At 35.1% G+C, this 24,681-nt stretch overlaps 1 protein-coding gene across 1 annotated transcript; it reads left to right on the top strand.

The window, feature by feature from the left end:
* Positions 1 to 9,574: 9,574 nt before the first annotated feature.
* Positions 9,575 to 24,444, top strand: LOC144439383 (uncharacterized). The gene is made up of 19 exons (XM_078128670.1): positions 9,575 to 9,618; positions 9,956 to 10,025; positions 10,694 to 10,803; positions 11,122 to 11,212; positions 11,680 to 11,996; positions 12,541 to 12,651; positions 13,144 to 13,378; positions 13,924 to 14,121; positions 14,670 to 15,365; positions 16,550 to 16,718; positions 17,514 to 17,626; positions 18,111 to 18,269; positions 19,512 to 19,604; positions 19,964 to 20,257; positions 20,953 to 21,146; positions 22,036 to 22,232; positions 22,647 to 22,952; positions 23,486 to 23,593; positions 24,187 to 24,444. The coding sequence occupies exons 1-19, from the start codon at positions 9,575 to 9,577 to the stop codon at positions 24,282 to 24,284; spliced, it is 3,603 nt and encodes a 1,200-aa protein (XP_077984796.1). The 3' UTR covers positions 24,285 to 24,444.
* The last annotated feature ends 237 nt before the right edge of the window (positions 24,445 to 24,681 follow it).

The raw sequence follows: 24,681 nt of genomic DNA, 5'->3' as shown, positions 1-24,681 counted from the left end.
TATATATATATATATATATATATATATATATATATATATATATATATATATATATATATATATATATATATATATATATATATATATATATATATATATATATATATATATATACCTCGGTGAGTATCAATCTGCTAAGACAGTGCTCTATACCGCAGTGGCAGAGCGTAATAGTTTTGGTAGTACTGGAACTCTTTCTTGGGTGTAACTCGGAGTTTCACGCATATTGCGATCATTCATAAATAAATGAATAAATAAATAAATGAATAAATAATATTGCATATTGCGATCATCAGTGTCTGATGATCGCAATATGCGTGAAACTCCGAGTTACACCCAAGAAAGAGTTCCAGTACTACCAAAACCATATATATATATATATATATATATATATATATATATATATATATATATATATATATATATATATATATATATATATATATATATATATATATATATATATATATATATATATATATATATATATATATATCTTTTTTTTAAAAAGGTAGAGATAATTCTTGTCAAGTAATTTGTTGGGAAAAAAACCTACCCTCCACGTACCTTGATGTGGATGTCTCTTCTGTCGCGAAATATGATAATTCGAAGAACGCAATTACATTCAATTTGATATTCAATATTCGTTCCTCTATTTTTTTTCTCAAAAAGGAGATATCTTTCAACAGCGGTCTGACGTCCCTTGTTCAAAGAAATGAACAACTAGACATACTTTCCTTGTTTTGTTTTGATTTATAAACTTTTATGTTTGAATAAAAAAAACTTAATTGAATTAAAAGTGATTAGCGCGGGTGCCATTACGTGATTGGCAATTTCTCCAGCAATTCCTAGTACCGACAGACTTTGTATTGTAACGTCTGGTTTCTGTAGTGCCGTTATTGGCATTCTTTCCCGGGGTCGTATCCTTAGGTGAACTCAAGTTGGTGAACTCCGCCATAGAATTACTCTGGAAGAGAATAAATATACAAGTATAGTAAATATTATATGTGTAACTTCTTTCTCAATTTTTGTCAAGATTATTTTCTATCGTGAATATTGGTCACTTTTTTTTATGACAAGTATCGCTTGGTGATTTACTCAGAAATACCATCGCTGTTTTATAGTTAGTATTCATATATTCATATATATGACAGTATCTTGCTTTATATTGTTATATATATATATATATATATATATATATATATATATATATATATATATATATATATATATATATAGTTATATATATATAGTTATATATATATATAGTTACTATTACGCTCTGCCACTGCGGTATAGAGCACTGTCTTAGCAGATTGATACTCACCGAGTTAGTATATATATATATATATATATATATATATATATATAGTTTTCAAAACTATTACGCTCTGCCACTGCGGTATAGAGCACTGTCTTAGCAGATTGATACTCACCGAGGGGTATATATATATATATATATATATATATATATATATATATATATATATATATATATATATATATATATATATATATATATATGCTGCCTGTATTGTATTTTTGCCATGTGTAAAACTATTCAAATAATACTGAATATATTGTCTCAGATACTCCTAAATAATTTAAAATTTAATAGTGTAATAATAACACTGCTTAGATACGTACCACTCTGTCACAAGGTGGTGATTTTGAATAATAGATTCTTTAGTTTACTGTACTAGTGACCTTTTGATGAATGGTGATGACAGGTATAGGTCAGGGACCTTTTCGTGATGACAGTGTGCTAATTTACATGTCTACAGCTAAACATCTGTTGAACTTTGTGTGTACCCAATCAACGTTAAGGAGACCCCTATAAATACTCTCGAAGCCAGTGATCACATGCTTCTCCTAACTTTGAACATCAAGGCCTGAAGGTGGATACTGCGAGCTTGGAGCTGCGGACTTGCTGGCTACTGGTTGCTGTCGCATGGACGTGTATTATTCCACAACAAGAACTTAACCTACACCAACGGGACACTCCGTTAATTTGCTAATAGACTACGGACATTGACTGTACTTAGTACCGTGTAAAACGGGTGAGTTCATGACTTGCGGATAATTGTATACAAGACAATACGGATTGGCTGACAGCCATTTGAGCTACCACATTTCGCGTGGCTTGCTGCCTCGTGGACTAGAATTTGCTAAATAATTAGTTAGTACCTGTCATCACCATAACTATGCATTTATAAGCCTTGTTTTTTATTTTGTACAACCTGACAAGTGTATCAGGGGCTAGATATGTATAGCACGTTCCTATTCAGTTTATGTAATATTATTTCATGGGCAAATACAGTATTCCCAATTGATATGTTGTTCTCTGTCGCTTCATTTATACAATACTCCATTCTATCCTTTAGTTGTATGTGTCACTCGACCATCTTGTGACACACTCAATTATAGTATCACGCAAATGTTGAGCTTTCAACGAGACTGGAAATTGAAAAATCGTAGAACTTTCAAAAAAACAAGTTAAAGTGTTTGGCTATCAAACAGTACCAAAATGTGCACTGGAATAGCTTTCATGACACTTACCAACTTTTCACCAAGATTTGCTATTTGATGTTTCACTCCAGACCTCCAAATCTGAAATCATATAAAATTGCATTACTATATTTGGCATTTTTAAAAAAATCAAGATTACGTGAAGTAGAAACACATTTTTAGCTCCGTTGTCAGCGACAATCCCAAGTACCCGGATGAACGAGGGACTAACCCGGAAGCAAGTCGTTGCCAGCCATACGTTACAGTGGTAACGTCGTCCGAGAAATCGCTGCGTTCAGAGTGTCATTATTCACAGAATTGTTTTTTTCGAGTGAAACCCCGTCTTGAATTGTATAACTCTAACAAATGAAGACATGTCAAGTTATATTTTGAAAGTTGTATCGCTAGTTTGAGACGATTTCCTCACGTACTATCGAGGCTTGGACCTTACTCCAGTTCAGCGGGAAGTTTAGCCAGTCCGATAATTCTTTCTGGTTTAGTTTACAACACTTTTGATCACACAGATTTTGTTTTTGTGATGGAAAGAAATTCAAAAAAAGATCACTTCAACCATTTCGTTGTGTTTTCTTTATGAAAGGTAATCGAACATGAACGAGTGTTACCACTGTAACGTATGGCTGAGAATGACTCTCTCCCGGGTACTTGGGATTGTCGCCGTACGGAAACTACATGTAAGATGGCGATTAATACATTTCTTCCCTATATATATCTACTACAACTAGTACAAGTTGAATGTTGTTGACTTGGTAAATTTGTTAGAAAATTGAAATTGAAATTGCCTCAAAATTATTTTAGATCCCTAGTTTATTTCATTCACATCATTAACATTTTCCAGGGTTAAAGCTGTAAGACACTGGAATTATTTATAGCCAACCTCAAAATCCTCTTTTTTTTCTTTTTCTTGTGTGCATTTCCCAGTCATTTTTTTTCAGAGATTTTGTGCAATTTTTCATAACAGTAGATTTTTGTTATAAAATGGTGACTATGATATAAAAGTACAATACATTACCAACTTCTGTGTAAAATTTGTTTGATAGTGAGACATCATATGAAACCAGTAACCACTTTATTACATCGCTAAAACAAAACTGCATAGTGAAGAACTGAACCACTTCCACATGTCACCAAAGTAAAAAAAAACATCCAAAAAAAAAACAGCGGAGCTATTCTGACCGATAGGTCGCTTGTTGCTCTAAAAAAATTCCAAATTTAGTTTTCCTCTGTCTTCTGTGGGTCACCGTACTAATTGAGCCAATGATCTCACTACATATAGTTTGATAATTTGTTGACTGGACTGCCTATGCAACGACTATGATTAAAACTATTACGATAATAAACTTGGCATGTAGTTGGTAGTGTATAAATTTAAAGTAAAAAAAACCCAAACAAATACAAAATTAATTTGTTTCTATGTCAACTGTTTTCACGATGTGGTGTGATTGAATGCAAATAGTTTACTTTGTCTACCAGTTAGTTAGCAATATCAAACCAATAGAAAATTTGTTTACAATACATACAGAATCAACAGTTGCTGTAACGCAGTTTAGACAGTTACATAAAGCATAATGGATGTTTGTAATGTGTATGTTTAAGAAGAACTTGCCAAAAGAACGTAGTACACACTAACCCCACTAATACTTACTTCACATGGTTCTCTCCGTTCCATATAACATTCGTTGACGAGCGTCCACTGTTTAGGCCATTGGAGACGAGTATCTCCACCTCCTCGACTTGTCGACATATAAGTTGAATCACTCTTCGAAGTAATGGACATGTATCTATTCATTGTCTCATATGCCATTGTATTGCTGAATTCTTCTGACACAACAATGTGTATTATCACATTAAATGTACTGAAAGGAATCTACTGCTGTAGCTCTCAACGTACAGGTTTGTATTAGTATTTGGAACATACGTGTCACCATGACCACCTTCGAACTGACTCGATCGAAGGACGAATATATTCTATTTTTCTGTACTTTGCATGACGCAGTTAGCCTAGCTTGTTCCAGTTCCACGATAATCACGCCAGTCAAGTACGGTATTCTGCAATCTGATTAAAATCTGATGTTAGATAGGCTGGTTTTCCTGTATTTACCTTTATTCCATCGTTATTGCGTCTTTTACGTTAGTTTTTTTCCCTGGGCGAACGCCTTTCCTTTCCTTTTCTGTTGGACGACATGGACTTAACCCAATCGTCAGTGCTGAATTGTGGAAACGCATATGCCTCCCAGCAGCCTTACACACCTGTGAACTGTGGACATACACTAACACTGAATTAATAATGATTGAAAAGTGTCAGCGCTACGCTGCGAAAATTATTCAAGGTCTCCCTCCGAGAACTTCAACAGATTTAACTTTAGGTGCTCTAGGTTTAATGTCAGTAGAAGCCCATATTGATAAGTGCAAATTACACTTTGGGGGTTGTTGTTGGTTGTTTGGTCTCATTAGGTATTATGATATTTCAACAAGATGCATTACAATTTAACATACAGAAGACAAATCATGCATATTATGCTAACCCAAAGTATGCTACAAATGAAACTACCTCTTCTAGGAATAGAACCAGTAACCTTAATCTTTGAGGTACAGAACTTTAACCACTACTCTATTATACTGACCTTGTGATTACCTATGTTATGTTAACCATATATCTCTTTCATATAAAGAGATCTCAGTAAAAAAAAATTGATCCATTGTGGGAATCGATCTTGAGCACACAATACAAGGTTAGATTTAGAAGTCGTCAATTGCTAATTTGAATATGGACGAATCGTTATAAAAAGGTTTCACATTGTATGTGTTCGCCGTAACTAGACGACATGACAATGTTACTGAAAACATTGTGCATTAAGAATAAAACATAAAGAGAATACCTTTATTTGCAAACATTATGAATATTGTTTACAATCGAAATATGACGGGCGTAATGTATATAGCGCCCCGTTACGATAGAAAAGAGAGAGGATGTGAACGTTTTCAAAATGTACGCATGCGCCGTCGGGGTTCTAACTTTAGGACGTTGTAGTTTGTAAATAACAAGGAAAGTTTTGTGTAAATGTACTTATCGTGGCAGCATCGAGGGACTTGGTACACTTGCTCAACACCTCAGTTTGTGTGTCGTGATCGTGCCTATTATATGACTTTTCTAAAAAAAATTTCCCATGGTTGTTGTCAATCGGTGACCCGTGGTCAATCACAAAATGGCGACAAGTTCGTCGGCTGCGTTGAACACAGGGACTTCAATGAAGGGTAACGAGTCGAGGTCGTCGTCTAAAGCGAAGAAAATCCCAACAAGTGTTGACTATGGAGAGCAGATTCGACAACTAGAAATGATAGGAAAGACATTGCGATCTGCGTGTAGTTTACCAGACTTGAGCGTAGACGACGTTGGAATCTCTGCAACCAGTAGTACAGGTGCGTAACGTTTTAAACTTCACGAAGAAGAGCATGTAAGGTAAGGGGATATCTTTGAAAAGTTAGCGACAATTGTCAACGATAGCACACTATCATGCTGTTGCTTTTGGAATGAGTTTATAGATCATTTACATTGGGTTCGTCACATTATATTCCTGTACACATTTGAAAACAGTAGACGCCGATGACATAGTAAAATTTCAAATGTACCGCGTCGTGTTCAATAAACACGAATACATTTGGTATCATCATGTCATGACACGTATACGCTGAAGTAAAATGTCAACTTTTCGAATTGAATAAATTGGATTGCCTATCATATTCTAATCCGGTTAAACACACTCAGAAACTGTGTCATTTTTCCTTCAGTTTCCAATTTGATCTCGAAGTGAACAAATTTTCAAGAGAAAATTATACTTCACAATCATACATGTATGTGCTGTAAAATAGTTGAATGATATTTCAAGTCTTCAGTAAGGTGCAAGTGTTTTGCTAGCTAAAGTGATCACCGAATGATCATCACTTTACGTAACAGAACTCATTCCTACAATTACAGACAGTTATATTGATACGACATGATGTGACATTAATATCTGAGCACCGACTTTAGCTTTATATTTTTACACACATTGAAATTTATCAAGTATCATTATTTTGACATGCTAGGTTTACGACATTTTTGGAATTTGGCAAGCAGCCATGTCGAGGAGTATCAGCCATAAACCATAACATAAAAGTTACACAGGCATGATAATAAAATCACCGTGTAAAGGGAGGGTGTAAGGGTTTCACGGTAACAGATAGGGTCAGTGAAATACAGCCCCAGGCAGTTTCAGTTGTCATGTCTTGGCAGTGTGCCAGGTGGTGGAAGCTTAGTATGAAAATGCCATATAACTGTTATGCTAATCATGGTATTATATTCAATATAATTATAACTTATTATCAATGTAGTACTTGTTTCACTGAGTAATATGTTATAGTATTTCAAAAACAGTATGAAAGTAAAGAATAATTTATAAGCAGCATGTGTTGTTGTTGTTGTTGTTGTTGTTGTTGTTGTTGTTGTTGCATGAATGAAAACAATTCAAAAAGACTGAAACTTTAGAAGTGTAATCCTGACACATTTGAATTTATATATCATATTTTGAATCAGAGTGTAAATCTTATTTACATGTGTAGTCTTTCTTGTTTTTCACTAGGTGGTGGTGATGATGCCATTGGTAAACAGATGAAAGCCAGTAGTTCTGTCAATTTGAATCTTACATCTAAAGTGCACAATGACCTTGATTCTATGAAAAGTGATATGAAAGAACAGGTAATGGTGCACCTTACAATTCTCTATTGAATTAAGTCAAATAATATTATGGACAGTATCATGGTTCATAATGATATTGACTGTGAGCTACTAAAGGCCATGGAGAAAGATTTGTGCCTGACAGTCATTCACATACTTGCCAACTTGAAATAGTGTTGTTATGTTTTTGTTTTTGTACTAGATGGAATAAGGGAAGAATATTATGTGTTTTTTCTGTTCCATTTTTGATCAAATAGCCACTCACACAATAGATGTACACCTTTGCTTCAGTTTATTTTATTCAACATTTTTTTCACATTACCATTTGTCTTTCTTTTTTCATTTTACTTTACTGTGTACATGTATTAGTATACAAGCTATTTGTTATTTAGGATCGGGGCAAGTAAATAACACTAAAACAGGTAGAATCTATAAACAATAATGGTTTTACATGCCACAGTGCTTTACATGATTTATGTATGCATAATTTGGTTAGGTTTGCATAGACCAAGGAGAAAGTGGTGTCAATGTAAGTGTTGTTGAACAGCTCCTTCATATGTAGTGCATTGAATAGGCAATTGCCAAAATATTAGTGTATCATTCAGCAGTATTCAAGTGTGTTCAAATTAAACTGTGTGACATTGTGTACGATAAGTTATCCAGATGTAACATAATCTCAAAATGCTTGTTATAGCTTGTTCCCCATCCATGTATGAAAATGTCCGTACCTAGTCAATAATCTGAACTGTTTAACTTTCAGTGTATTTGATTCCACTTCTGAACTGTTAATGTTATTATGCCATCTGTCTTTGGTTGACCTTCTGTACTTATTGACTTTTAAACTTATATAGGCGGTATCATTGCCTTTTGTTTGTGTATTTATATTTGACTACTAATACAGTGAATAAACTAACTAACTATTCATGATTTTTTCATATTTTTCACTTTAACAGGTAGAAAAATTGAAGAATTTTCAGAATGAACTAAGTAAAACCACCTTTCAAGTTGACACTTTGAAAGCAGAATTAAAACAACAGGTAGGTGTACTTTTCTAGAACACATCTCTTTCTCAGTTATATTATAATTTGTCAAAGTACTTACATTGTCACTGAAAAGACATGTTTGCTGACCTAATTTTGGGTTGATAATGATATAGGAAGGTAAGCATGATAACTATGAGTAGAAATTACTTTCAGTGGGAATTTCATTTAGAGGAAAAACATCACTGAATATATTTGACCATTTATTAATGCACATTATGAATTTTGAGAAAGAGAAAAAATGAGGTAGCCGTTGTGCAGTGAACAGCTTTTGCCCTTCAGCTTTCAGGTGGTTGCCTTTTGACCACAACAGATGACAATGCTTTGGCTTTCTTTGTGTTGATAACAATTGTGGCTATTGTGTTACTCCAGACACTATGCTCATAAATCATTAGCATTGTGAAGCTTTGATCACTTATCTATAGGTGTTTAGTTGACAATATAAAGATCTCTTTTCAGCATGAATAGCTGAAGTCACTAGGCCAAACAGAATACTCAATTTAGACACCATGAATGTGTGATTATAGACTAAAATGGGGTAATCAACTAAGCAACAATATGATGTGATTCAGGATTGTATGTATGTATGTATGTGTGTGTGTGTGTGTGTGTGTGTGTGTGTGTGTGTGTGCGCGCGCGCGTGTGTGCGTGCGTGCGTGCGTGCGTGCATGTGTGTGTTTGTTTGTTTATTTTATTTATTTATTAGATTATGTACAGTACATGTGTATCTTTGTGGGAGTATGTACTATATTTGTATGTGGGGATTCATTTCATGTAAGAGATGTATTGTAAAGTGCTTTCTAAATTTATGTCCAGGAAGAAGAAGATGATGTTGTTATACCTCCAGTAACCAACCCTCTAGCTATGCTGTCAACTTTGTCTGAAGACAGGGGTGCTATCTTCAATTTAAGGTGAATAAAACTTGTGTATCTACACACTGGTAACCAAACAGTACTTGTTCATGCTAGAGGTCTGTACACTGTCAGACACAATGAGACTTGAATCTTTAACTAGTTTGTGCTTTTTCAAGAAATTTGATTTTTTTTATTTGAAATCTATGAAATTTTCCATTTAGTGGTGTGATACATTTCTTGTATTTATGTACTTGTTTATGTGATATATCTGGTGTAGAAAACAGCTGGATAGACAAACTCAAGAAAACCAACGCCTAAAGACTGAAATAGCTGAAATCCATGTACCAAGTTATTCGTCATCTCTGAGGGCAGATTTACCCAAACTACTCACCCCTCTCACTACCTCACATAGAAGTAATACATCTACAACACTGCCAAGGATGAACATTGATGGTCTCAGACAGTCATTTGATTATTCAAATGAGTAAGTATGTTATTAAATCAACCATACAAGTGGTTTTTTTAAACCCCTTCATTGATATATCTTGATAACATTATGATGAAGACTTCATTTGATATACCAGGTAGTTACAAATAAATTAAACTTTGTACTGCACAAAAATACTTGGATAAATCTTATCTTCCAACCTGAGTCCACAGGTCTTCTTCAGGGATGTAAAGTCAGAAGGAGATCATATTTGCATTGGGTAAAAAAAAAGTGACTTTCCACTCCCCTTCCGTTGTCAGCCATATTCACACACTCAGTTACATCTTACTGTAATCCTGCCATCTACGACATGTTTGGTTTATTTCTTTGTCAGGGATGCAACAGAAAGACGACTTCATGAATCACAGGCCACTGTTGCACAACTTCAGGAGAGAGTGAAAGATGTAAGTACATAGCTAATCAGAAATGATAGGAATAACTACGTAAAACACAGAAACTCTCTCAACATTGGAGAATGTGAAAAGCATATATGCGCATGAATATAATATTGCAACAAAGATATAAGAATCCCTAATTATACTTTTCAAGAGTATGTCATTAAAATCATCATTTTTATAGTAGCACATGCTGAGTTTATAACCTTCTTACTCAAGTGAAAATACTTGCATAAACTCTAGTATAATGATAATGCCAATGCACACCTTGTAATTTCAAAATGCTATTACTTTCCCCAATTTTTAAAAAAAATATTACCTATGATGGTATAATTATATTATTCCCCAATATTTTCCTTCAAATGTACTTATCTAACAACTCGTAGTGACAAGGTCCCTTAGGTCACTCATATTTTTCTTGGCTCAATAAAGAAAAACAATGGGGAATAATATTTTATTGTCTCAAATATGATATTATTGCGACATTCAATATTTTAAGTTTGGCCATAGACAGTGAATGAAAGAGTTTATTTGATTTCTTGATTGTGTGATAATTTCCCAAAAAGTGTCGCACACATTGAAAGTAATACATTAAGGATATTTTGAGCCACTAATATTTTTTTTTCATTTGTAACTTTTTTGGTAGATGACAGTTTTTATGTTTTGTATGTATTTAGAGTACTGAAATCTGTGAACAACAGAGAAGGCATTTCAGACATGCAATAGAGGAATTACAAACTAAATTGAATGAAACAGTTATTGGTAGAGATTCAGTACTGGACTTGAGGTAGGTAGAAATATTTGAGTCCTAGAATAATGTTAATATAACAGTTTCTGCAATGTACTTATAAATCTTGTTTGTTAGTTGATAAATTATATAACAAGGGTGAAGTGAACAAAGGTGAAGTCAGCAATCTACTTATAAATCATGTTTGTAAGATGATCAATTATATGACAGGGGTGAAGTCAACAAGGGTGAAGTTGGCAACGATGAAAAGTATTAATTATCATAACATACTAAATTGAGATAAAATCACGATTCTCTGACATCCATAGGGCAACTTCAAGTGAACTAATTGTATACTATCTTTGTATCATTTAATAGGAGGAAGGAGGCCATAGATCAAGAAAGACTAATTCATCAATTACAGAATGCACTCAGAGAAATAGAATCAAATAACAAGGAACAAGAAGAGGTAATGAGTCTTGTGAGAAAACTAGATGGCCCTTTGTAATCATAAATATCACAAGTATACAGAGTCTTGTGAGAAAACTAGATGGCCCTTTGTAATCATAAATATCACACAAGTATACAGTACAGCCTGTGTGATACACAAATTATTATCATTTAGTATTTATTATTATTGTCTGTGTGTCTATCTGTGTCTCGTTGCAGTACATTTAAATGGTGTATTTCATTTAGACAAAATGTAAAAAGAATTTGCAATCTTGGTATCTTAGTTTAGAATAGGGCAGTTTCTGATTGGTGTCTGAGTGGTTGTATCAAACAGAGCTAGTGAATGGTAACTTAAAATGGGCTGTATTAAATTGCAATATAATCCAGTCTATCTGTAAGTATTTTACCATTGAAGACATGCAGATCCTTATCACTATACACGATATCTCCACATTTGTACCATTTGTTTCATTTGATCTTGTCTAGGCCCTGGTGGATATGAACTCAAGACTGGAACTAATGCAGCAGAAATTAGACACATCAAACTCAGCTATGAATCAAATCAAGGCTATCATAGTGTCTGAGGAAGAGAAGAGAGGTAGGAATGGCTCACTGAATACAGACAGTATGGTTGAACAAAGTCCTGCTGTACTCTCACATCTACTGCAGAGATGTCTACAGGACTATGAAAACGAACTCAAAATTACCAAATATAAACTGCAGCAAACTGAGACTGATCTAGAAGAAATGAGATTGACTGGAGATAAGAAGCACAAACACACAAAGGAAGATTATCAGCAAAGGTAATGTCAAATAAGGTAATAGGTGGTTATGATGAAACAGTGTGTTTATAACACTATCATTGTGAGAATTTGATTTGGAGAAATGTTGGCGTGTTGTATTTATTAAGTGATTGTTAGACTGTACTTGTTATTCTTTTTGCCTGTAAAACTACTGCGTATTGAAAATGATTCAAGTTGACACAAGACATAATGTTTAAAAAAGATAAAACAAACAAGTAAATTCCTTTATCAGATTTACCTAATTAGCAAATTCAATGGGAAAGTAATATATTTACATTGAGGCAGTCTAGACATTGCTCTCATATCTTGGAGGGATATGCTATGTTTACATACAGTCTTGTGCTGGTTATGTGAGATACAGAACAGTCATTAAAATTTTGGTTAACCATTCAAGCCCATTTATGTTTTCCAAAGTACCTAGTTCTCATGGTTGCAAGTTTGATATTTCACAGTGCATGTACATGCCACATGTACATGTATATGTTTTCTTCTATTTGACGTTATATATTCAATATAGGTGACATATTTTTATTTGTCGTTGCAGGATACAACAGTTATCAGACGAACATGAAAAACAGATAGAGACTCTAACTGACAGAGCTTCTAATGCCAGGAAGCAGGCTTCCAGTTTACAGTCACAACTCAACCTGCTCCAGTAAGTAATTTTCTCACTTCTGTTTTCTCTTGACTCGGTGTGTGTCCGTCACACATGTTTCCTGAATTTTCCTTTGATGGCCAAAAGTCTGTGGTCTTTTATTCAACTATAAGCAAACATTGTGTTATGCCAATCTTCTAGTAAACTTATCCAGTAATGTTATTTGGATATGAAACCTGGTAAATTATTTGGGGGAGTATCAACTTTAAGTTTACATATTGTATGATTGTTAGTGTCGCGCTGATTTAAAGATTATTCATCAAATTAGATCAAGACTAATCAATATGATCAATTCTGAACTGTTTTTCCTGTAACATGTAAAATGTTTATTAGCAGCAAGTTGTGCTGCAGTTTTTCAGGTACTTACCAAAACTGCAAATGCAGTTTTCAATGCAAATAATACAAAACCATTTCTGATATAAGCTATTGTAGGCAGAAAAAATAAAAGCTTTCACATCCATGTACTACATATTGTATATATTACATGTACAGAGAACAGACTGATAAACAGGTAGAGATCAAAGAGAAACATATAAAAGATTTGGAGGCCAAAGTAAGTACTGCTAGACAAGAATTTGATGAACTGAAAAGAAATGGAGAAGATAAAAAGCACACTTTGGAGTATACTGTTGAAGACACCAAATCGGAATTGTCTGCCATGAGAAATGAACGTGATAGGTTACTGACAACGGTGAAAGATTTAGAGGCAGAACATCAAGAAGTTAAAGTAAGTTACAGTTTCTTACAAGAAAGTGACATTTTAAATACCTTAATGATGTAAGTGTGTACACTTTCTTGTTAGTTCGAGATGTTGTTGAATGACTTATTGTTAGAATACAGTGTGTATTATCAAACATTGCCAAACCCAGTCTGATTTTACACATATTCTTTACAATACTGGTACATAAGGATAACACTTGAGTTCAGACTGATGGATTTGTCTTGTGTAATACAGTGAATAATTTGTTTTCCTGTAGTTTAGCAGGGTTTAGCTGTATTTTTTTAAAGGAAACTTTTGCATTATATAACAAGTTTCACGTTTCAATATGATATCATACTTCAGTGCCATTAAACATTAGGAAAGTGTGATTCGGAAGTATGCCACAGTATTGACCTATTCTGACCCACTGTTTTGATGAGATGTTTGATATTGAATAGCGCCCCAAGTGGTCAGTCTGTACATTCATTTTATGTTTCTGATAACTGGAATGTGACTTACTGTTTAACTGTAATCCCAAACCTCCTTTCTATTCTGTGACTTTCTCTTAACAGCAAAAACTATCCAAATGTCAGGCTGAGCTAGATGCAGAGAAAGAACAGAATAAAAAGTTGTGGAGTAGAGAGGAAGGAAGCACACAGAAACTGAGTGAATTACAGTATGACAGAGACACTAAAACTGCAGAGATTGAGAGACTGCAGAAAATGGTAGAAACAGTGAAAAGTGAATCATCCACACAGTTACATGATACGGTGAGTTTATAAAAGGGAACACAAAGTAGAAGTTAATGTCATTTCTTATGAAATGGGTTTTACAGAGTGAAATTATCAGTTTGTTTTGTAATGTGTAATGTACAATAACTGAGATATATGAAGTTGGAACTCTCTATTTTATTGACACCATGAAATGGATCTATATTGTCACTTGAGAGTAACATTTCTTTCAATGGGTCTTATGTCATGAATATTCAAAATCATGAATGTCACTACAGTGATGTAGGACTCTAGATGACAATGTCTTTGATTTCTACAATGGCTAGACTGTTAATACATTGTGTCACTCTGCCCCCACTGGCCGGGTCTATCAGGGATAATCGATGTGTGAGGGTGCCCCATCAAGGCCTACCTTATGGACTATGCAATGGTATTACCCTTTACCAAAGTAGGATTCTTGATTTCTCAATGTGAACACAAGATGGCACCATCTGACTGAAATATATGATGCTGGCACACAACCCCTTATCATCCTTCTTCAAGTATCCTGTATGAATTAGACTTTATTTTCTTCTCTTTTTTTTCAGATTGAAAGAATTGAAAAAGAGGAAAAATCTAGAGCTGCAGAAAGAATAGAGGAATTAAACTCTCAATTGAACTCATTAAATCTAAAGTTTGATAAAACTGTGCTTGAACTTGAACTTAAGAAAAGTGAGTTTGAAAATCTGAAAAAACAGAAAGAAGATTTGTCAAATATTCACGAGGAAACAAAGAACCAGCTGCATTCTCTTAAAGGTGAAAAGACAAATGTTTCTTCAATGTTAGAAGGAAAGTCCCAGGATGTAGAAAAATTGAAAGGAGAGAGAGACCATTACTTTAGCTTACTGGAGGAAAGAAATGGAGAACTCGCAGAGATGAGAGCACTGAAGGAGAAACTATCCATACAACTCCATGAATGTGAGAAAAACCTTGAAACTTGGAAGGAACAGAGTTCAAATATGACACAGATGGTGGAAATTACTAATAAAACTTCTCATGATTACAAAATAGAGAAAGATAAACTGGAGACTTTGTTGAATGTCAAAGTCAGTGAACTTGAGGAGGTTAAAAAATCTCGTGAGGATACAAGTAAGAAATTGAAAATTAGAGAAAAAAGGTTGCATGCCTTAGAAGAAGAAAAGGGAACAGTATCACACGATTTGGGAGAGAAGACTAAAGAATTAGCTGAAATGACTGGACAGAAAGATGAAATAATGTCAGAGTTGAAGGGGTCACGATATCAGGTAAGATCATAATATCAATGAGGTCAGTTGAAGGGGTCACATTATCAGGGGCGCGTTCGGTAGTCAAAACATTTTGTCATTGTTTGGCCAGGGCGCCCTGGCCCTGCGCCGAACTGCATTTTGCATGTTGCGCGTGAAAAACAAAAGATGGCGGCACATTCAAACAGAAGATTGTCACATTTTGTGTACATTCAGCACTCATCACTGAAAAGACGATGCGCATAGTTAAATCACACCTTTACAGTACTGTCAGGATGCTAGAATGCCTAAAAAAGGCCTGTTATTTATGCATACACTATTTTTACACTAACTAAGTGATCTTTGACCTGTGACCTGACCCCAAGTTTATCTTGCATCGCTCAATGCAGGGCCCTGGCTCAATGTACGTCAAATCGACCGTACCATTATCCCGACGGGTATTCATATTTCTAAATACCGTTGCCAATTGTAAATGACCAATTCCATGAACTTTTTTGCAGTGCTGAATTAAAACTAATGTGCACTAAGTTATCCTACACAAAAACTCAAGTTCGCCGATGAAGTGAGAATTTGTGGCCGCCATCTTGGCTTTTGGCAAGTCACCTCACTCTTCCGCCTTCCTTTATCCCGGGTCGCCCGCGAAAAACTATGACAATTAGTTGTTCGGGAACAAAACGTTTTGAAACGTCCGCGGGCGCTTTGTCTACCGAACACGCCCCAGGTAGGATCATAATGTCAGTAAGGTCAAAGTTGAGAAGTATTAATATCAGGGGTGCTTTCAGGTATCCTCCAAGGGTTGAGGCAAATTACATCAAATGACACCATGTAGTAATCAAACACAACTTGAGGTGCTTCAAGGCTACCCAGGTTACCTAATAGAACACACCCTATGCAAGATTAGTGGGTCAATGAGATCATAGTCACGAAATATCAATATAAGGTGCTTTCAAGTATCCTCACCAAAGAGCCAATGGTTGGGGCAAATGACACAAGTAATAATCAAACACAACTTGAGATGCTCCAAGGCTCCCCAGGTGGCCTAATAGAACACACCCTATGTGAGATTATTGTGTCAAGGATGTAAGAGCTGAGGGATCAAGATATTTGTATTTATGAGGTCAAACTTGAAGAGGTTCATGTTAATGATGTGATTGGGAGATAAAAAGTATCACCTTTGAAATACTTGTAATTTTTTGTTTCAATAGGTTGCTTCCCTCACTAAAGAGAATGATGAATTAAAGGAGACTGTTGAGAGGTTAGAAAACACTAGTGAAAAACAAAAGAAAAAGTTGCTATCCAAACTCCATTCACTAGAAAGTGATCTAAACATGGCACACACAGCATTGCAAGCCCAGGACTCAGTTGACGATAAAGGTAAAAATGATCTCAAAATAGAAGAAATTGTTGGATCAGTTGTCAGTATTACTTGTTATGATCTATGTGTCTAATTAGAAATAAACATGTAGTACACATATAATGGCAAACTTTGGGTAGTAGATTTGTATTCTTGATGTTGAAATAAGCTCATTCATAGTAGGTACAATTTCTACGTTTCTGCAGCTTCGACAAGTACGTATATTATATAAACTTACAAATAACGTCTTTAGATATATATTTTCATGGCAATTTACTTCAGTTGCTTCTCATGTCAACATCATTTCCTGATGAAATGGTTGTTAAATTGTTCTGTTTCAACAGCCATGTAGTGTTTGATACAGTTAAAGTACCTGTTTGAGAAATTTATGAACGGTCATGAAATAGATCATCAGTAGGTAGCAGTTATGCACCATGTTTTGTTTAAGTGGTATCAATATGTTGTAGGGGGGCAAAGTCAAGCTTAGACACAGTGCTACCATAAAAAAGTCAACCACACAACTTCCAGTCTAACCAGCTTTTGGTAGAATTGTTAATAATTGTAATTAAACTGAATATATTTCAGAATTTAGCCAGTGTATTCTATTTATAAATTAATTATTATCAACACCTCGAAAGTTGTGTATCACAGTATCCATTTCAGAAAAGGTGGCGAACATGTAATATAAACTATGCGATAAGGCAAAGATGGTGCCACTGAAGGCAGTGATATATTATGGGATATAGGAGCTTGGGGGAAAGTATCAGTGATGTTATGTTTTTCTCTGTTTCACTAAATCTGTGATATCATTGTAGCTGTAAAGGTAGCTGAGAGTATGCAGAGAGAAGTGACGGCCAAACGTGGTGAGATTGATAAACTACAGAGTAAATTACACTGGTTAGAAGAACGTTTGGATGCAGCTATCAAGGTAAAGTGGTACATAGCTAAATTTGAAAGCTTTTAATACTTGGGTGAAAATAGTTCCAGATAACTACAGTTAAACTATTCTTAAAAAGTCAATGTATGCCATTGATAGCAGTAAAAATGGCTGTTCATATAGATGATGACATGATGGAGGCTTCCGCAACAGTTTAGTATATGTACGATAATTATGTGATGGAATAATGTGTGTGTTATGTCTGAATACCAGGTTATGGTTAGGTATCCATCAGATGTTACCAATATAAACAATCCAAAACCCCCCACCACCCCCACCCCCATCCCCATCCCCACTTATAATGCTACATACCTGTTTCTAAAATTCATAGCAATGGCTTTCACTTTAGTAAAACCAGCTATGTTTATAAATGTGTATACATACTATGCATCATACTAGTTCATAACTAGAAATATGTTCCTTCACACATTCACTCACAGGGAATATCATGTTCCTTTTCCTCTGTTCATGACAGGAAAACACAACTTTGAAAGAAGAAAGAGAAAAGATAATATTCAAGCTGAATAGAGTTTCTTCTCAGAATGAGAAATCCGAATCTGAAGTTCAAGGATTTGTGGATCAAAACAAAGAACAAAAGAAACTGATTACAAAATTAGAGGCAGCACTGGAAAAAGTAAGTGTCATGACAGAAACCCATGACATGCGAGTACAAGTGTGGCATACTTGGGGTATTTGTATGAGTGCTTGCTGTGTTCTCTGCGGCAGTACTTTCACAAGCAGAAAACACTGCAAGCATGAGCGCAAATAATACCCCTGAGTACTCACGCTGGCACTCACCTTTTTTGGGGTTCTGTTATTTATCTGAAACGGTAAATGTCTGTAAAAAAAGTTACTGAGCAATCACATGCTTTTGAATGAATGATCATGCCCTCATTTACATAATTATTTGCATACAAGTGTGGCGGTCGGTTGCCGATCGGGGGCCCGGAGGTGCTTTGTGTCCCAACCGCTCGACCGCTTTGCGCCTCGTGTTATCACTGCACACACACTAAGCTGTCACACAACAACAACACGAGACTGTTCGTTTGAATTGTGATCGACACTTTGCTGGTTTAATTCTTCATCACCATCTACATGATGGGAAGGCGAAAGGTCAAGAGAGTAACAACTTTACAATAAAATACTAAAATAAAAAGTTACAAGCTCATCAAAACTTGAAATACATCTATGACGCAATGCTAAATACAGGCGACTATGACAGTTCAATCACAGATGTTTCAATGTCTCAAAAAGTAGTAAAATCTAAATGAAAACTTTCCAAACTTCACTAGGATATCAATAAAAATATGTCATCTTTCATTTGGCATACATCAAGAGTCTGGATGCTTTGGATTACTACACAAATTAAATAGTTTTTCTGAAGACATGAAATCACTTACCTACAACATGATGGGAAGGCGAAAGGTCAAGAGGTCAAGACGAACATCGCCCTCTCACACATGAAGTGAATTACTTTTGTCTTTACTATATGCACAAAGGTATAAAGCTTACAACATAAATATAAATTAACAACACTACTACAAGGTTCTAAGAACCTGGGTCACACAAGTATACAATAAAGTTTTCGGTATAGGTACATATGTAATATTGAACACGTATTACTGGATAGAATTACTGGGTTGATGTTGACATTGCATTTTAAGTGGCAACACAGTCCTGATACAGGGGCTAAATATCAGTACTTTGAGTTACAATCTACAGAAACACGATAACAATAATATTATTTTCTATTTTGGCTTGTACACAGTATAACACATGAATATAAAACAATGTCAGTTTTTCCAATGTTATGTTACAAACCATCATTGATAAATCTTATTTCAATAATGATTGTTTGGTTTGTTATTGTGTACAGGCAGCTGTAAAGCATGCAGCAGCTCAAGCCCTGGTTGAACAACAGGAACAAGATATTGCAAGGTTAAGGTTAAAACATCAACTTGAACTCAAGGTGAGTTCTTTGCATGGTGATTTGATACTTTATATTAATGACTATTATGTTTTATTTTGAAGACTACCACCTCTTATGTTAGTAATGATAACTCTGTAATATAATGTGACTTTTACTACTTTAAAGCAATATTTTAATGAATACTTTCATGTTTTGGTAAGCATTTTTGGCAGCAAAGTACTTTCTCCTTCCTTAAATCTGGTAAAAAAAATTGTTCACGATCTGTGTCATTATATGTAAAATCTTTGGTTGACTAGATAACTATAGACCTTCAAGTATCCTGTACTTACATTTTACAATCATAGTCATTACAAGAATCCTAACTGTAACAGACTCTTCCTTTCACTACTCAACTACAGGAGACTCAGCGTGTGAACATTGCCAAGACCATCTCAACAAGTATTGTGTTGCCAACCACCAAATCACCAAATAAAAGTACTACAGAAACAGTACGGTCAACAAAAGCAACTCAGAACCAGCAACAACAACAACTACAACAAAACCTGGAACAGCAGCATTCAGATAGACCAGAGAGTGACAGCACTCCTAATCCAGCATTGTATACAGAAATGCCTGCAACATCAACAACAACCCAAAGTACACAAATGACACAAACATCTAACATTGGACAAGAACAGTCAAGACCAACTGATGTATGGAGAGAATGTTTTTCTTTTTAATTTCACATCAGAACTGAGAAAAATTGTTAAGAAATCAATTTCATCTTATAGGTATTGATTACAATTGTAGAACGAATGAAGTGAAAAAAATTTTTGTCTCAACATGTTTCTGTACACTTCGAAGGTTTTCTGAGTGTTGGAGGTTTCAAATGGTACATTAGTACTGTAAGCTGTTTCTTCTGTGACCCTGTAAGAGTGACTATAAAATGCTGCACTGTATACTTAGTACAGGGTTGGACTGATGATAAATTGAATTTTGTGTTTTGCATTTGGTGATCTCATTTATGCTGTTCGAATGAACACAGTGGTTTTGCTGGGGGTTTTGAACCCCAGGGAGGAAATTCAGAAATCTGGTAATGCTTTCATAATTTTAATGGGGAACCTGTTAGTATACCTGGGGAACTCGCCTAGATATTACCTACTTACTGCCATTAGGTTGAATGTGACTATTTCCCTGAAAATAAAGATTATTCAAATCTCTAAAAAATGAACCATATGAAAGAAAGTTATACCAGGTCCTTTTGATTTCAACTAAGAATGAGTTTTCGTGAACAAAGTAATGACAAAAGTGCAAGACTTTTATTTTATAGGATGCATACGGTTTCCTGCAATAACAAAAACACTGACTGATGTGTTTTTATTTTTTGTTTTGCATTTGATTGTGATAGGATCATCTACAGAAGCTGGCTGTGTTTAGTGAAGTAGGACAAGACTTGAAGAGACTTCTACATGAAATGAGAACATTGATATTACAAGGACAGCAACAACCTTCACCAGCAGCTATAGGACCAACCACAGCATTACGACTACCAGCAACACCACCTACTAAACTCACTCGTGACAACCAACATAAAAGTAACAGGTATTACTACATGTAGAATTAGTTAACAGTGATGAATGAGTTTGTGGCATGTTTATTAACCTATGGTATTGATTAGGTATGATTTATGCTGTTGAAGACAAACTACATAGTTTGGATAGATGGTTGAACAGTGAATATTCATGACATTTTGACTGAAGGTAATAGGCTGTTAGGGGTCATGAATATTCATTGTTCAACCATTGCATAAACATTGCTGCTGACTCCCATGAGGCAATGTGGCCCACAGTAAAAATCACGAAATGGGAGGACATCTTAAACTTGATGTTTCTCTGAAATTGCTCGTAATGTACAGTAGATGATGTAAATATCATGACATGATTTGCCAGAACCCAAACTTCATGAAAATACTTTTATTTTCTGGAGTGGCATTCCCTGATTTGTTGAATACTCTAGAAAGTATATGTTTCCATGTAAAGTACCGAGGGTACATAAAACCAAGTAAACCTGCATTAGCTGCAACTGGGACATTTTTTATTCATCGAGTAACCGAAGATATATTGACTAAAAATATATTCGCTGAAAATTGTTAAAATACCGGTATTACTAAAATACCACTAATTAGACATTGTCTATGTTAATAGTCAGTATTATCCATAAGTAGTACAGAAACGGGTTGAAATCATGGCCACCATTGAGGGAGTTTATTTTTTGGGTGCAGACCCAAAAATCAATTTGATTTGATTTATTATGTATATAGCTTTAAAAATGTGTTTACCCACAGGTGGTGTAATACTGGTCAGGGTGTACGATATTATGAGTGAGTTATTGTACCTAACAAGACAGTTTTTAAAAAAAATTCCAGTTGCAGCTACTGCAGCTTTAAACTTAGATAAGTTAAAAGATATATTTGTATTTCCATTTTTTGCAGTCCTAAGTCACAATCAACAGAGCAGGACAGTTTTACTGATGCAGAGGCTGAACAAAGCATGATTCAATCATCAGTTACCATGCCAACATACTACTCAAATACTGGTTATACTAGTTATGCTCCATCTACTTACACTGGTACCATGTACAGCCAACCTACATATACCATGTCATCAAATTTTAGCAGTAATGTTGGAGGTAAGAAGACAAATACTAAAGTATAAGATTACCAAGCCAATTACGACAAGGTTTCCGAGATTACTTGCACCGATGCGCATGAATACTAGTGGCATTTTCACTGCAAGGTCATACCGAAAACATTATTGCATACCTGCCTGTAAATGATATGCAAATAAAGATGCAATCCTTCGGTGCACACAAAATCATATGATCACACTGTATGATTTTTATGATTTTTATGGAAATTTGCTGTTTGAGATAAACATATGTAATAATACACAGCACCAACCAGTGGTCAGGGTTTGCATCAGATTATTTATTTTGCTAAACTGTAGAGGGAGCTATTCATTCACAAAGCCCAGATGTTAGATGGCAAATATTACCATATAATACTGAATGACAATGTGTACATTACTGTTATTCCTGTTTCAGGGTATGACTCCTCCATCTATTCCTACTCACCACTCAAGAGACCAACCAACCCAGCATACCACAGACAGCCAGCGTCTGTTACATTCACGTCACCAAACATATCAACTAGAGCTACTTCTCCTATTAGTGACCTATTGACCTCAGTATCACTCAGTCCAGAGAGGATGATAAATAAACACAATGATGTGACAGAAAGTTCTAGCTGTGATGATGAGAATAGACTCAGTAGTGATCCCAGTACTGTTACACTTAGTGATCATGTGCCTACCAAGTCAAACAAATCAAAAACAACAAAGAAAGTGAAAGGTGAGAGATGTTTTTAATAGATGTTGGAAATAATACCGTGGACTATTGAACTATTGACCTCTTGTCCTCACCAGATGGATTGATGCAGGGATGGGTGGATGTGTGTGTGTGTGTGTGTGTGTGTGTGTGTGTGTGTGTGTGTTTGTGTGTATGTGTGTGTATGTGTGTGTGTGCATGTGTGTGTGTATGTGTGTGTGTGTGTGCATGTGTGTGTGTGGATTTATGTATGTATGTATGTATGTATGTATGTATGTATGTATGTATCATATGTATTATTAATTAATCCGTTAATTGAATTAATCATTCATTCATTCATTCATTCATTCATTCATTCATTCATTCATTCATTCATTCATTCATTCATCTTTTGAATGGTCCTGTTTATCCATGTTAAAACTTAAGCCACCATACAATAGTACAACATTCTACGTATGTAGTATCACAATAAGTAATTAATACAGGGGTTTGTTCTCAAAATAAAGATATAAAAAGATTTTTAAAAATACTGTCTTTTCTGTGCCCTGATTCTGTAGGTAAAAGTTCAGCCAATAAGGATACAGCTGATGATTGCATTAAAAGATTGGAACTAAAAATGAAGAACTTGAGCAGACTTGGAGGACAACTTCAACGAGAAAATAAAGGTATTGGTTTGCATTCTGAAAAGTGTTATAGCTTTGGGGGTAAACTGATTACAATGTAGATACATAACGATGGGATTTGTGCGGCATTTGGTCATATAATGTCATTTACAGTAAGACATATTTCAACAATTGAGGGAGGGAGAGATGGAGGGGGAGTCAGAAACCTGACAGACAGACAGACAGACAGACAGGTAGATGGACTGACTGGCAGATAGATGGACAGACAGACAGATGGACTAATTGATAGACAGACAGACAGACAGACATGGACTGATGTAATGGAGGGAGGGTGTGAGTGAGAGTGAGTCAGGGAGGGAATGAGTGAGAGGGATGGAGGGAGTGAGTGAGTGAGTGAATGAGTGAGGGAGGGAATGAGTGAGAGGGATGGATGGAGGGAGGGAGGGATTGAGTGAGTGAGTAAGTGAGAGTGAGGGAGGGAATGAGTGAGAGGGATGAATGGAGGGAGTGGGCGAGTGAGTGGGTGGGTGGGGTGGGTGAGGGAGGGACTGGGTGAGTGAGTGGATTCAAATTTGGTAATTTTCTAGGTCTTTCTTAGAAGTGAAATTGAACTGATTATGTTTTTAACTCTACAGCTGTGGAAGCCATGATCAAATCTCAGGACAGTAAACTGAAGAAGTGTAGACAGAAAGAAATCAGTGTACAGCAATTACTAACAAGTAAGAAAAGATAGCAAATTAATGAACAAACATGTCTGATTCTAAGATCATTTGCCACAAGATTCACTATCACATTATAGATTGTCATGTATTTATAAACAACAATAAACATATAAACATTAAAACAACTCAGTAGTTTTGTAATTTTCAATAAAAATATATCAAATATTCGTATGGCCTCATTCCTTGATGATACAGTTGTCAATCATCAATTAGCTGATATTGTACTATTGGTGGATGAAAAGTAACCTTTGACCTCTTAATTTTGATGCCAAATATAAATGTTACATGATTAGAACTCATCAATGTTGGAATGTTCTCAATATGGACATTATATTATATAAAGTATTATTGTATTCTGTAGGAATGTATTCATCAAATATCCATCCCATTTGGCTCTGTACTTGAATA

The sequence above is a fragment of the Glandiceps talaboti genome, chromosome 8, assembly GCF_964340395.1.
Source record: "Glandiceps talaboti chromosome 8, keGlaTala1.1, whole genome shotgun sequence".
NCBI lineage: Eukaryota > Metazoa > Hemichordata > Enteropneusta > Spengelidae > Glandiceps > Glandiceps talaboti.
Note: the sequence above shows the minus strand (reverse complement) of the source record. Positions and strands in the feature narration are given on the sequence as shown.

Excerpts from the sequence above, each read along its gene's own strand:
- LOC144439383 (XM_078128670.1), top strand. The coding sequence starts at position 9,575 with ATGAACATTGATGGTCTCAGACAGTCATTTGATTATTCAAATGA. Across the intron at positions 10,804-11,121 it reads GATTCAGTACTGGACTTGAG|GAGGAAGGAGGCCATAGATC; the intron begins GTAGGTAGAAAT and ends ATCATTTAATAG. Across the intron at positions 13,379-13,923 it reads CAGAACATCAAGAAGTTAAA|CAAAAACTATCCAAATGTCA; the intron begins GTAAGTTACAGT and ends TTCTCTTAACAG.